General features: G+C 31.8%; 1 protein-coding gene across 1 annotated transcript; it reads right to left on the minus strand.

The window, feature by feature from the left end:
* Uba5 (Ubiquitin-like activating enzyme 5) lies at window positions 1-9,813 on the minus strand. The gene is made up of 9 exons (XM_068770959.1): window positions 9,617-9,813; window positions 8,519-8,654; window positions 7,702-7,898; window positions 6,019-6,205; window positions 4,041-4,152; window positions 2,702-2,799; window positions 1,284-1,413; window positions 886-959; window positions 1-384 (listed from the first exon to the last, which is right to left on the minus strand). Exons 1-9 carry the CDS (start codon window positions 9,757-9,759, stop codon window positions 271-273), a joined length of 1,191 nt encoding a protein of 396 aa, XP_068627060.1. The 5' UTR covers window positions 9,760-9,813; the 3' UTR covers window positions 1-270.
* Between the last annotated feature and the right edge of the window lie 5,990 nt (window positions 9,814-15,803).

Raw genomic sequence — 15,803 nt, forward strand, 5'->3', positions numbered from 1 at the left:
TTTAATGCATTTTTAGTAGTTTATTTTTATATTAGTTGTTAATCTCTTTTTTAGTCAGTATATACACATATAGCACACGAAAATTACCAAAAAAATTTTAGTAGCTATTTAATTGGAAAAAACTTTTTTGTATTTGCAGCCAAAGCTATATAGTTTTAAAACATATATATATCGAATATGTGTCCATTGTTATTCAATTTGACATTCATAGGCCGAGATATAATCGAGTACACGTTTAGGGCGGAAGCTTCTAGACTGCGTACGCGTCATTTACATGGACTTCATCTGAATCATCAGATCTTCAAGGGATAACTCTGATGCTGCAACGGCTCCTCCCGTACTGGACTCTGGTGTGCTGCTGTCACCTGCAGCACTATACGCCACCTGACAGGGTAAGTTTTATTTTTATTTATTTATTACTTTATTGTTTGAATAACAACATGGTAACATAATAATAATAAAGAGTACAATTGGCGCTATTGTGACTTTTTACAGATAACCTTTGGATTTGTCTGTCTCTCTGTTCCGGCTAATCTCTGAAATTTGTGGACCATTTTGCCGGAACTTATATTGAGATATAGCTGATGTAATAAGGAGTATCTTAGAAAACTTTTATTCTATAAAAATTGGACAAAGTCGAGGGCAAAGCTAGTTAAATATATATTATAGGTGTTTAAAACTAAAAGGTCTGTTTGTCTGTATTATAATTTTTTAGACAATACAAAATTGAAATTTAACTTACAGTTATATTTTTTAATTCAGCTGTAAAAAGTCCACATTGGACATAGGCCTCCAACATATATTCCTTAACCGGCCTGTCAATCCACCACGTGGATTGAAGTCCTACTTAAATGAAATATGAAACCATTAAAAACCCAACCTTACCTGTACACCCTCGACCAGTTTCAAATTAGAGTTATCCTCTTCTTCAGGTACGTTTTCGTCTATCAGACAAATTCCTGCAATTTCATGCCATATATAATTAATATAATACTGTGATCAAAAAATAAGGTGAATTTATTTATTAAACATAAATTCTTTAGTAGTTAGTTATACATATATGCAAAGGGTTCCCCCATCACCACGTTTGGAAGACTTGGCGATTTCAATGTGGTATTATGGTAAATAGAGGTCGCTGCTGTTCATCCTCTGGAAATCTAATTCTGAGCAGTGTCAATCATAAATAATTAATATACAAGGTGTAAACTATATAAGATCGCCCGTCTCTGTCTTCTTATTGAATAAAAATACAAGCATTTATCTCATGTAGTGGTGGAACTTACCCCACTGGTTATCCGCATGAAGGGGCTCCGTATCCTCTCGGACCTCGGCCGCCAGCTCCACGGGCGGAGGCCGAGCTCGAGCCTCCACCTGACGTTCCACGCACACCCTGTCTGAACACTGCGGGTTCGGCTGGAACATCAAATCTATTATTAATACTGCATAATATTTATCGAATTAGAAATTAGTAGTTCCATAGAAAAACCAAGGTCACCTAGCGTGGAGTGGCAATAGACAGGACACGTCTGCAACCGATGGGCCTTTACAATCGAAAGCTTATCGAGTGACCACAATGAGCTGTGTGTGGGTAGACATTCCCACTAGTGGACCAATAACATACTTAGTCATGGGAAGTCGTTTTATCTTTGGGTTAGGCCTATGACTTGCATTTATATGACAGTCTGAAAGTTCATATAAAAGTAAATGTCAATCAAAATAATATTAACCGATAAATAAAATAAAAACCAGACTTATATACAGGTCGATTAGTTATAGGTGTGTCAATCAATGTATATTGCCTTCTATCCAAAAAACAGTGATATCAAAAATAATATATAAAGGTAACATATAGTAAGACCGATGTGTTCAAAATGATCGTTTACTATCTGTTCCTGTAGACTTTGTACAGATAGAAGTTATTAAAGTATCGCATTACAGTATAAAATAATAATTAATGCAATATATTTAAATGTGATCGCTTTATACATGATGTTTCAAAATTATATCTATTTTAACCTTAAAGAATTTTACATTTTTTTAATGGCTTCCGTTTTTGTGGATCTCTCGTTAACCCCTATCTTAGGAGGTCCAGGGTTTATAACAATTCAATATTTTTTTTCCTTATATATCACATTCCTCTGGCATAAATTTTACATTACAATAAATTATATATAGGCACATAAATATATGGCAATACTAAAACGTCCATCAAAATGCTGGCCAATGATAAAGGGTTATTTAAGGCAGTCTGGTTGCAAACGTAGTGATTATACATTTAATGGAATCAGGCGTTACCTTGCGGAAGTCCATCATAAGTAAGAAAAGGACCAATATTTAGCCACGTCCGCACATGCAGTGGTAGTCGTGCAACAAAGTGCACAGCCCGCCAGCCCGCTGATAAATGCGTATGCGACAAACAATGCGAATCACACAACTGCCACCGTCAAATCACTCAACACGTATTTCACCCCTCCACGGGGCATCTTCAGGAGTTATGTTACACTGATTAGTGCCAAACACAGAGTCTCTCTCTCTCTCATTTATCAACGGGCTGGCGGGCGGTGCACTTTGTTGCACGACTATCACTGCATGTGCGGAAGTGGCTAAATATTGGTCCTTTTCTTACGTAGTGATTATACATCGAAGAATTAATATTCATTTACTGCAATTATATACATATATAATATTATAATAAACATACCTTCAATGCCATGGTGGGGAAGAAATCAGTCAACGCACTGTAGCCCAGGTAATGGGTGACCGTTCCAAATCCCAGGAGATACTTCAATGCATTTTGAACTGAAATAAAGATATATTACTTTATATCATAAATATTGTTTAAGATTGAGCTGAAATAGTCATTTAAAACAAACGAGAATCTAGTCCAAAAAATCAAAGAATTGGTACTTCAAAATCATTGATAGACAATTGAAGACCTCACTGATAGTGCTGGAATATCATTTGTCTCAACCCAAACTATTTTAAAGAATGTATTGTGTCTCAAGCGCGTCAAGTCTCAACTGCATTAGTTCTATGCGACTTTCCAAAAAAAATTGACTGATTTCGTTCCGCAACCAACGACTTCTGGCTAAAAGTCCAACGCGGAGAAGCCTTTCCAACACGCAAAAATAAAAGATTATTTCGAGGCCTGAAAAAAGCCTTGGCAAAAGTTTAATCGAACGGGAATTACTTTGAAGGGGATGAAATTAATTTAAATTAATTATGTATATATTAAACAAAAAGTATAAATGAAGAATTTTCAATATGTTTCTTTTATATTTTTTTGTTAAATCACTATAATTATTTATCACAGTACACCAATACCTCACTTCGCGTCGTGGCTACGTTCCAAAAAAACACGACGCAAATTGAAACGCCGCAAAGTGGATTACAATTTTCTATAGCAAACCATGTAAAGATCGAACATAGGTTCCAGAGTTACGAAAATACTACTTTTTAAAAAGAAATTTGAACAAAGTAGACATTCAAAAAACCAAAATAAAATAACTCTGTCAATAAATAAATTGCAAAAATATTTACCTTTTTTGTAACCAGAAACAACACGTAAAAATTTATATAAATTTATTATTCTCTTTAAAAAAAAACACAACACACTACATTACAAAACACTACGTAATTGAAACTGAACTTTAAAATTAGCAAAACAAAGTGAAAATAACTCAAAATCAACGCAATTTTAATATAACTTTATTAAAATTGCGTTGATTTTGAGTTAGAAAGGGAATCCCCGTGTTTTGATGACTTGGCGCAATTAAAAACAAAAGTGTTGCCATCTTTTGGAAGAAAAAGAAAATTAAAAAAAAATTAAAGACTCGAACCCAAAACAACGCAACCTCGAAAAAAACGCAAAACATATATATGTGTGCGTATGTTCGTGCGCGTGTGTGCGTATACGCGTGTATAAATATAAATTTTGTGTATATATACATCCTTGACTAACTAATATTGTGTCTAAGAAATCTTTCTATCCACAAAACAATTATATGTATTAGCTATTGATATAAAAAAATTATATCTACCTAGAAACCCAGCTACGATGCCCATTGTGGTTGGCAGGCTTGCAGCACATACTCCGTCCCTTTTCAAAGTCTTCTCATCGATATTAGAAGCCACTACCAGCGGTGGTGCACACTGCAACAAGCGATATTAAAATTTAAAGTGATATAACAAATGGTGATGAATGTATGGTGAAGATTCTGTTTGTACCTCACACTGTATGTTATATATTAGGACAGAAAAAGCGGCCACTATACGAGCAGAGACTCGACAAAGTGATTTTATTACAAGATAATCCTCGGCCACATGTGGCAAAACCAGTCAAAACCTACCTGGAAACACTTCAATGGGAAGTTCTACCCCACCCGCCGTATTCACCGGACATAGCCCCTTCCAATTACCACTTGTTTCGGTCGATGGCGCACGGTTTAAGCGAGCAGCGCTTCCATTTTTTTGAAGAAGCCGAAAAATGGCTTGATTCATGGATTGCCTCGAAAGATGAGTCATTTTTCCGACGGGGGATTCAATTGCTACCAGAGAGATGGGAGAAAGTGGTCTCTAATGATGGACAATACTTTGAATAATGTCATTGTAAGCATTGTATTTTAAATAATTTTTTTTGAAAAAAAAAACAGCAAGAACTTATTCAAGATCCTATTAACTTAACTGTTATACAAACCTGTATAACTTAGGAATACACAGCATACATTCACCAAGATTACATGTACATAATACAAATATTAAAACTCATTTAATAATATTACATTAAATACATCTTTAATTTCACATTGGCTCTAGAGGCAATAATACTGTATATGAACTGGCCAGGAGACATTCCAGCATGTTCATTTATCGAACCGGAGCCCCATAACAAAGTGTACTAGAGCTAAACACATTGAATAATCAACAAGAACATAAGGTCAACGCCCTGACTGCGTTTTTTAAAGTCTGCGTTTTTTGGGAACCTCTTATTCCCTTCAATCTATGTCAGGGACTCTGCTTATGTAATCATTTCAATATTTTCTTCTTTATTGCTCTTCTTCCTTCTTTATTCTTTATTCACATTCTGTTCATATATCACCTTCTATCCATCACCATATTTCTCACAATATTACAAACTTATTAATTTATTTTTTAGTATTAACATTTTAATTTTCATTTAAAAAATTGTTTTTGATTATCACAGATATTAAAATTTATTTTCTTATTGCTATATAACTATTATTGATCAAACGCAAGGCTTTTTTTTATACTTTATGATTTTCTTTATGTCCTTCTTGCAGTATCAACCCCGACTGCACTTGGTGATGTTGGTCTTAAATGTTCATGGTCTTATAAATAAATATCTGTTTACTTTAGATGTTACAGGTGAAGATTGTAGAATTCTATGGAACCACCTGTAGTTCACCCTGGTAAACAACAGATGTTTCCCGGCACCCACTTTCCTGAGGTGAAAGGCGTTATCAAGGATCTGCTGGAGTCTCGAGCATTTGGACATAACTGACAAAACAAATTTTCACATAATATATATATTATCACATATATATATATTATTTGCTATCTCCAAAACCGTTGATTATTTATATAGCGTACCATAAAGATAAAATTTGTATCTTCAACATTGGAAATTTTAACAGAGTTCTTATTGATCGTCAACTTATTAGATATTTATTTTTTTTATTGAATAAACAGCCTTTTCTATTAATTTGTTTTTAAAGCGCTTTGAATTTTTCAAAGGGTAGTCCAATAAAATTTTGCGGAATTTTATTAAAAGTCTGATTCCGTTTATTACAAATAAATTAACGACTTTTTACTGTTTTTCATGATGCCCTATAATACACTATATATATATAATATCTCCCTATTGTATTTAATACAATATTTTATGGAAAACGAGCTATACATTCATCCCTTTTATACTTATACATTTATAATAAAGTAAATATATACAGTAAATAAGATAATCATTGAATTATGTAAATATCACTATTAAGGCCTTACCGCAAAGCAAGCTGTCTCGCCCGGGACAATAAACTGTATGTGACCGGACACAGCATTCTCACTGACACCAGACTCGAACCAGCGCTGGGAGAGCTCATTACAGGCTGTGTTGATTGCCATTCGCGCTTCGAAGTTGTCCACGCAGCTGAGCACCAAGTCCACCGGCCCACTCTTCAAACTCCCCGTACTATAATGCACATACATTCAACATTAATATAAAATATCCAAGAAAATTTAGTTTAATTATGGTTCTGCTAAATTCAAAAAAAATATCTGTATTTAAATATAAATATTTTCTATAGATAAACATTTCATGAAAATTTCTGAAAAAATGAATAAGATAAAAAAAACAACAATAATGGCAACCCTAACCTAACTCCGACTACAGTGGTGATATCCAGCAAGGAACACAGTCACACACACACAAATGTCCCAATGAACATCCTTTCAGCAGACTAACGCTCACTGCCTCCCCCAAAGATCATCACAATGACCGATCCAAATCTCTCTGCATCTAGCTACTTCTCGTGATCATAACAATATCATTGGTCCACATAATGGTAAACCTACCCTCACCGCGTCTACTGACTCGGAGTCAGTTTGGGAGAGGCCTACGCCCTGCAGTGGGTTTCCATCAGTTGAATAGAACAACCTTTAACTTGAAAGAACAATATAATGCCTACAACATTTTTCTATGATATTGATAATCACATCTCAGTACAAAAAATCTAAATTTTATAAATACATAACAGTAAAATAAAAAATTCTTCCATGTACAGCACAAGTAACCTGAAATGTGAACAATACAAACTTGAAAAGTGGTAGCCAAATAACGATAATGTTTAAAAAATGTAAAACTATATCACTCTAAAATAAAATATATCAAATTTCAATACAAGTATATTTTAAACTTTTATGTAAATTCTTTCAGACATTGAAAGTAATTTATTAAGTACCCTATTTCTACTAACTGCAAACTTTTTATGCGGTTTTATATTATTTAATAACTCGTTTATTTGCCTACCTTTTTTAAAGGCAGTCCTTTTTAACAATTTTTTTTAAATATCTGTGTAAAAGATATACTTTTTATGCGGTTTTATATTATTTTATAACTCATTTATTTGCCTACCTTTTTTAAAGGCAGTCCTTTTTAACAATATTTTTTTAAATATCTGTGTAAAAGATATACTTTTTATGCGGTTTTATATTATTTTATAACTCATTTATTTGCCTACCTTTTTTAAAGGCAGTCCGTTTTAACAATTTTTTTTAAATATCTGTATAAAAGATATCTTATTATATATTGTTTGTGAGTACAAAACACAGGCCTTCCATTTCACTGGTAAAAGATTCAATAATACTATTAACTTAGTTGCATAAAAGTGTACATAAATATTAAATTATTCATTAAGAATGAAATAATATTTGTTGAGCAATATACCATGATCTTGAATATATTTAAAAAGTGTAATAGTATTAAGACATAAACAAAACAAGGTAATTTTTTTAAGCCATAGACAACCACTGCAAAATTCAGGTCTCCCCTATAGATATCTATGGGGGATTTATCGTAATTGTCACTCTTGGCAGGCAGGTTGGAAAGTGCAGTGCAGTATTATGGTAGGTATAGGGGCAGAGGAACCTGCTGAACTAAGGTAAACATAATATCTAAAATATACTTACCTAATTGTATCACAAAAGTTTTGGAAGTTGTCAACAGTGGTTATATTGTAGTTATGTGCGTCTATGACCACATCGGGGTTGATGGCTTGCAGGGTAGCGGCAGCTGCGTCCACTTTGCTGAGTCCGGCCTGATGAGGCTGGAAGAACAGCCGGTTCATGTTCGCCAGCTCCACTTTGTCATAATCAAAGAGTATCAACTGAAAAAAAGGTTTAATTACTGAGTAAATTTTATCCCTATACTTATCTGTCTCACAAAATGGTCATAAACCTTTTAAAAGACAGTATGACAAGGTGAAATTAAAATATCTTTATTCAATAAATAATAAGCTACCACCAGCTCAGAATACACAACAATGGTTGATGTAAATATTATATTAACCCTGTAAATGAATTAGCAATGCAAGTTTCACACATTTCAATCAAGTCAAAACTCTTGAATGCTATAATAAGAATTACTTAATAGTATACTTATAATTTTAGATTTAAAATTAAGATAAGGAATGTCTAAGATATCTTAAACCATATACAGGTAGAACACTAGCAGCTGACGCCAATCTATCATCACTTATCAAAACCAGCCAGTGTAAGTTTTCTGCAGTGGTAATAGGTGCTGAGTTTCTATATAAAGCACAAAACCAGCACTGATAAGCGAGGAAAGTCTCCAAAAGGTTCCAACAAGCTTAACAGCAGCTGTATATGGATTTATAGCAGTTTATTATATGTGCATACATTACATTATTCACTTTTTCCAGAACAAATTAAGGGCAACACTTATTCACACACACAACATTCTCCATAAGCTATAAATAGAAAGTACCTTGCCAATTCCACAACGGGTCAACATTTCTGCAGTCACGCTGCCCACTCCACCCACACCGACCACTGCCACGGACAACTCCCGGATCTTTTCATAGTTATCAACAATGCCCATCCTCTTCAATGCCATCAGTCGACTGAAAAAAATGTGCAAATACTTTTTATTATCTACAATAAAACAATGTTTTTTTATTTCATCTAATTCTTCTTTTCTGCCAATAGACACCCACAAGGTACTGGCTTACCAAAGATAAATCTTAGTTCATCTAATTACACAATATAAATTAAAAGCTCAAATTAAAACTGTTAATGACAGCTAGCATTGCAATGAGCAGGCAAATGCAAACCCACAGTTAAAACCAAGAAGGTCTGGACAAAGCTTGCATTCAAGGAACCCTACATTGTGAGGTTTGCTAAAATAACTAGATAGAGATTTCTCCCACCAGCACCCAAGCCCAAGTAGATTAAGTATGGGCTTGTGTAACATATGCATGCACTCTCTTGTAAGAGTACCTCATAACATTGCATAGTTAGTATTTGTTTAAACCACTGTTATTTATTAGTTACTTTATAAATTAGTTTTTGTATCTAAACCATATTGATACAATTAACAAGTTTCTTTGCTTTATCATTCTGCTAGTTTCTTTGAGAGCTAAAAGCACCTCTGGCCAAGCACAATAATAGTTGTTTTATTCAAAATTTATGAAATGAAATATAAAACATGCTTTATATGTTGGTAGTGTTTTAAAAGTGTAGATTACTATAGTTTTAGGAGTGATGGTTGAAATTGTAATTAGAAATAAGCATTCTCTAAATTTATACTTCACAGATAAAACAAGATAAAACTAAAGGTATTGTTTTATTAATTTTTATTATATTAAAACAAACTGTACAAAGACCAATTTTAGATTTATTTCCCTTATTAAAGGAATACAAATTGTCTTGACAAAATAGTACACAAATCGTAACATATTCTATTATTTTTAAAAGAAATTGTACGCTTAATTAAAGGAACATTGTTGTGTATAATAAGATACGTAATTACGGAAAATTCTACATAGTTCGTATGTCTACTTAGGAGTGTGTTAACTGAAAATACCTGTATGGATTAGAATCGACCACCTCAGCAGACATTACTTCAATTTTCTGCCTAACGGGAGCCGAGGTCCCCTGTGTAGCGGCTAACTTAGCCTCCAACTCCCGGATTTTCTTCTGCAATTCCTCTACAGTTGCCATTTTCATATAAATTCGTAAAAATCAGAACCAAAATATATTGAACACCAGCTTGGACTATAGTTTCTGTTGTCACTGTGACATTTTATATTGCCACGGATGAAAAACGTGTTCAGGTGTTGCAGTTAAAAAATATGTACATAAGATGGTAGTAATAATTTTCAATATTCTATTTAACAACACAATAACCACACAGTTTCCACATATAACTATGAAATATGATATTTAATTAAAACATTCATTTCATTATAGTATGCAAACATACATGGGTGTTTTAATTATTAAAGCGACAGAAAGTTATGTAGTAAATAATAATTAATAATTGAAATTCCAAAGTTCCTTACATAAGACCTATAATGATTAATGTTCTTCCGAATAATAGGTTATATCAACATTACATTGGCTTACATTGTTTATACACAAATGAGCACGTTAATGTGGTGGCCCTTTAAAGTAATTATTTACACAGAAATAAATAAAAACATATAAACTGTATGATTTTATTATGTCATTATCCAATATATACCTTTATTTATATTAATATCCGATCCGATTTTTTTTTTTACTAATTTTAAGACGTCATATTAATAACAACTCATTATTTTCATATAAAAGTAACCTTAGAAACATATCGTATGAAAAACATAACATTATTAAAATATGAGAAAGACTTTTAGGGTAAAAATTTGAATTCAAGTTTTCAATTTCAATTTGCCTGTTTTTGACCGACGACGTAGTAGAGAGAAGGGTGAACGACTTGTGTTACATAACTGTATTAAAACATACATGCAGTCGTTTTAAAATGAAGGCCATCTTCAACCTGTACTACATAAATGAACATAAGGATAATTGATTATCCTTAAAATTATACAAGGTTGCTTTTAAAAATTACTAACTACTTTTTAAAACAACTTATTTTATAATTTATAAATAATTTGACTCTAAATTTTAGATTAATACAATAAATATTTTATTGCAAATAAAATGGATACTCCTACTAACTATTAATCTAGCATACAATTGTAATAAAACAATAATTCTTTAAAATATACTATATAATTATTTGACGATTGCATCACATGGCATCAGACGGAATGACTGTCATTTGCCATTTGCTTTATTGCCTATTTAATTCTTACATTATGGTAATTTAATACAGATAATGTTGTATTTTTGTTTGTATCACATCAACACCAACATTTACCGCCAAATTTTAGTGGGTAAAACATTGCTAATCTATGGATACTTGTCAATGTAAATTTAAAAATGGCGCGGAAATATGCAGTATTATATATTTAAAAACCTTTCTTATATAAGGGAACTGTAAGTAATGGACTTTGGGAGTTTTTGTTCGATGCTATTTGCCTGTTGGCATAAAAGTGTTTAATCCAAGCTTGAAGTTTGTCTTAAGAAACTGGGGTCGGCTCATTAGCTTATTTAACGAATTAGGAGATCATTTTGTAGAATTTACAATTAGTACAGGATTTTAGTAATTAGTTGTGTATCTGAAAAATGGTTTCTCGCTCTAGGCTCTATTGGCAAGCGTATAAAAACACTCACGAGATTGCTCTACAAAATTAAAACAGGAATGCGTAGATTAAGTAAGAGAGTAAGTAAGTCATATAGCTCAACGAACTGACAAGTGGCAATGGGCAGACCGCATTGTGCATAGAACAGATGTCCGCTGGCGCTTTAATGTTCTGAAGTTAAGACCTCGAAGCGCTGAATAACCCAAAAGGTAGACAGAGGTATACACGCTGCCTCTGTATAGATTACAAATCGCCAAATCTTTTTAAATTTAAAAAAAATGCTTGTAAATTGCATATTTATCGACTTTCTAAAAATTTATTTCTTTTTTCCGTTCGTAGTACTTCTTGATACTTTTTTATGTATTTAGTGTATGCAAGTTATAAAGTATTTTATTTTAATTAAACTTTCTGTATTGTTTTGTAGATAATTCAGTGGTTATCAACAGGTGTTATTGAAAAAGGTGTATTCACATATGCACGGAGTATTTACAATTTACACGACTTAACGCAACGACAGCGACCACATCACTGACGGCGTCCGAATTCAAATCAGCGCTCGAATTGAAATTCGAACGCGCGGAAATGATTTAAATAAAAGTATTGCGGCCGTTAAATATTTTATTCCTAGTGAATTATATATGAATAGCTACATTTTTAACCTTTTTTTTTAAATTACAAATATTATAGAAGATTTTTTACAGACGAAATATTCTTACATTTCAGATGCGATAAGATCGCCATTTATAATTCTGTATTATTAGTGTAATGTTTTAATTTTTACATATAAGATCTTACTTGAGATATAATACATTATGATTTATTATTTATAATTTTATTTTCGTGTATTTTCCTTTGTTACAGCCTTGCGACCTTGATCTGAAACTTATCCTTTTTTTTGAAAGTTGAAGTGATATTTTGTACACGCAATTAAACTGGGTCAGCGAAGGTGATTCTTATAATTTCACATTTTATATAATGCAAATGATAAGTAAGAGGCCGAAAACAATTTCGTGTTTTATATACAAATTCTAGTTAATTTCCTCGTCATCTTCATCATTTTAAGTATAATACACCCACCGCTGGACTTAATCCTCCTTAGAGATTTGCAATAGGAACATTTTGAAGCAACCTGTATCAAGCGTCTTCCGAAGACCTTAACAAGCTGGTGACATAAGCGGTCGACTAAATACCTGAAACCAACCCTTTAATAACGCGTATGCCACGGAACGCTTTACCATCTTCTCTCATCTCCTCCTTCATCGTATAATGTTCTATCCAAGAATACTATATTGTCAATGCGTAGAATTAAATGTTGTCGGTGCTCATTCAGGAAGCTAATTATTGTCGCGCACTCTTTATAAAACTACTAGCTGTTCCCGCAAACGATGTTTTGCAAAAAAAATAGAGTTTTAATTAACAAAAAAAATAAGGGTTGATCGTAGAGGGGTGAAACTTTAAGGTTGTATGTATTTTTGTATGCTGTATCATAATAAAATAAAAACCAAAAAAATTGTCTAAAAAAAATAATTTAGGGGTGGATCTCCCTTATCACTTAGGGGTATGAAAAATAGATAGTAGCCGATTCTCAGATCTACTGAATACGCATATAAAATTTGGTAAAAGTCGGTCAAGCCGTTTAGGAGGAGTTCAAGTTCGAATACCGTGACACGAGAATTTTATATATTAGATATTTGTAAAGAGCGACTGTTGAGTTTCAACTTCGACTTCGACTCTTCTCAGTAGAATTGCCTTCCGAGCCGAGCGGTAGCTTCCTATAGGGACAACAATGCCGACTTTTGTTCATTGATGTCTATACCTTGCAATGGGCATCTATCTGCTGGAAAAAAAACTGAAGAACACTAAAGGTGTTACGTCATCTTTTAAAGATGTTTTTACCTCTACAAACACAAATTCAAAATATTAAATATTTTCAATTACTTAATACAGGTGATTGATTATATAAGTGCAAATTTAAGTTCACGGACCCCTCCGTTCCGTGAACTCACCTCCGATGGAGCTGTAACAGCCGCAAGGCTAACAGCACCAACATCATACGAGACAATAGATAAGTGCAAAAGATTTAATCGGGTGAATATATAACTCATTTACTGTGTGATTTTAGAAATAATAAATAATCGTAATGCGTGTAAATAGCGTTTTCATAATTCGAATTGTTAAATTTGAAAATTAATTGTTGTCTACTTTCTGTCCCTCCACCCTTTGTGTTGCCAGTTGTTGTTGGCCAGTCGCATTTCAATAGGGAAAAAAAAAATTATGAATATCGGAGTTATATTTTATACAGGTAGATTACAGGTGTAAAAGCTTCAAATCTTTTTGCTGACAAATATAACACATTTATCTCTTTAAAGCTTCACACATGACCTACTCGAATATATCTACTTCTTTTTTTTTAAATTTACTCTTAGTAAAAGTTTTTTTTTAAAAAAAAGTGTCAGAGCAGAAACCACATCACCTATATTAAAAGACGAATGCAATGACATTCTAAAAAAAACATTATTATCAATATATCAGTACGAAATATTTAGACGAAAGAAATAATTATATGTAGCATAAAAAAATATTTTCGATCTGAATTCGGAATGGATTCAAAAAATCAGTTACCTCGTGAGTTTGGTCAAAGTAGGTTGTGGTGTTGTGGAACCAGTTTCATATATATTAATCGGAAAAGAACGTAACGGACGAACAAGAGTTATTTACATGTAGTTATGGAAAAAATTTGATACAAACATCTAATATAGATAAGGTAGTATATGTTTTTTAATTTAAATATATCACCTTGTATCATCTTATATAACATAAACACGTGTTTATATTCGGCGTTTCGTCTTCATTTCTAGATATATCTAACACAGACAAGATTTTGTAGACATATTACACATTATATACATCCAACTCTTTTTTTACGACATAGATATGTTCCTTAAAAAAATAAGACGATCAAAAAAATACATGTAACATATGGCAAATTCGATGACACGTTCAAAAACCTTAAACAATAATGTAAAACAAAAAAAAAACACTTTCTCAAAAAGGCGTACATAATATTTTACTCATATTAAATAAGGATTTATAAAAAGAAAACAATTCATTTTAATTAAAAAAAATATTCTGCGAAAAAATAACATCTATAAATACAAAACAAAGTCAGAAATTTAAATTAGGAATAAAATTTAATTTTGGAATTATCCATCGATGCACATTTATTTACGTGCAGATGTCAAGCACAACCGTTAGTTCGATGAAAGTTGACACTTCTGTTGATGTTTCTGTAAGCAATTTCAAAATTAGAATTAAAAAAATTATAGGAAGTCGGGTTATAACAAAAATTACCATAAAAAAGTAATTTATGTATTGTTAAAAAAATTGGTTTTATGTTCTAAAGACTGTATCGGGTTTGCCAAACTCTGACAGTCCGAAGGTTTTTTAAATTGGAATTTTTTACCAGACACAAATAAACAAGTATTAAAAAATTAAGTAAAAAGGTTAAAAGTTTTTTAATGAATTTTTTTATTGAAAACTTAAATAAATAATTAACATTTATTTTATTTCTCTTAATAATTCTTTTTAACGGAATGATAATATTTTATAAAATATTAACACATACATGAAATGGAAACTTGGGTAAACTAACTGAACCAAAAAATCCTTCAAAGAGCCGCATTGGGCTCTCGAGTCACAGGTGGCCTATGTATGTAAAATAAATAAATGTATACGTAGTTACCACAGAAAATAAAAAAGTACAATGGTCGGTCTTATATTACATAGCTATTTCTTCCATATAACCATTGTTAACGTGTACATATAGACAAAACATGCATATATACAAACATATGTATATAGCATGCATTTATTCATATACTTAAAGTAAAATAATATATAATTATAAATATAATAAATAATTTCTTAAAGGTCTATACACTATGCATAACATACATGTCAACGTCAATTATCCGAGTGTCCTTACATCAAAGCAGAACACAATATCTCATACAAATATATGAGTAAACAATTCTAAATTAAAAATATATATATATATAACATAGTGTTTACTGTCATTATGCTCTTTGGTACACTACAAGGATAGCGCTGTTTTAAAAATAAATAAAAATAAATTCTGCTATTTAAATAAATATTTTTTTTATTCAACACGTGGTCAGTTGACGACAGATTAATCCACAAGCTCTAATCGACTACATTTGTTATTTATTCATCAACATATCAAATACAGCCGCACAAGAAATTGTAATTTTTTTCCACTAGAACCTACTATAACTTATCAGGAAACTATTAAAATATTTTTTAACGAAATCGTTAAAATAAATTTTAAGCTATGACGTAACCAATTCGAATTTATTTTTTATTTATATATGATTAGAAATATGTGTAAAAACTTGTTAGGCGGGGAACAAATACAAAAATAAATTTTAATGTCTAATAATCTGAATTTTTAAAACGGTTTTTTTACTATATTATCATTACGTTATTTAAAATAGCAAATTATAC

The sequence above is a fragment of the Battus philenor genome, unplaced genomic scaffold (assembly GCF_028537555.1).
Source record: "Battus philenor isolate CCGP_79_NKW_IND1 unplaced genomic scaffold, ilBatPhil1.0.hap1 SCAF_3, whole genome shotgun sequence".
NCBI lineage: Eukaryota > Metazoa > Arthropoda > Insecta > Lepidoptera > Papilionidae > Battus > Battus philenor.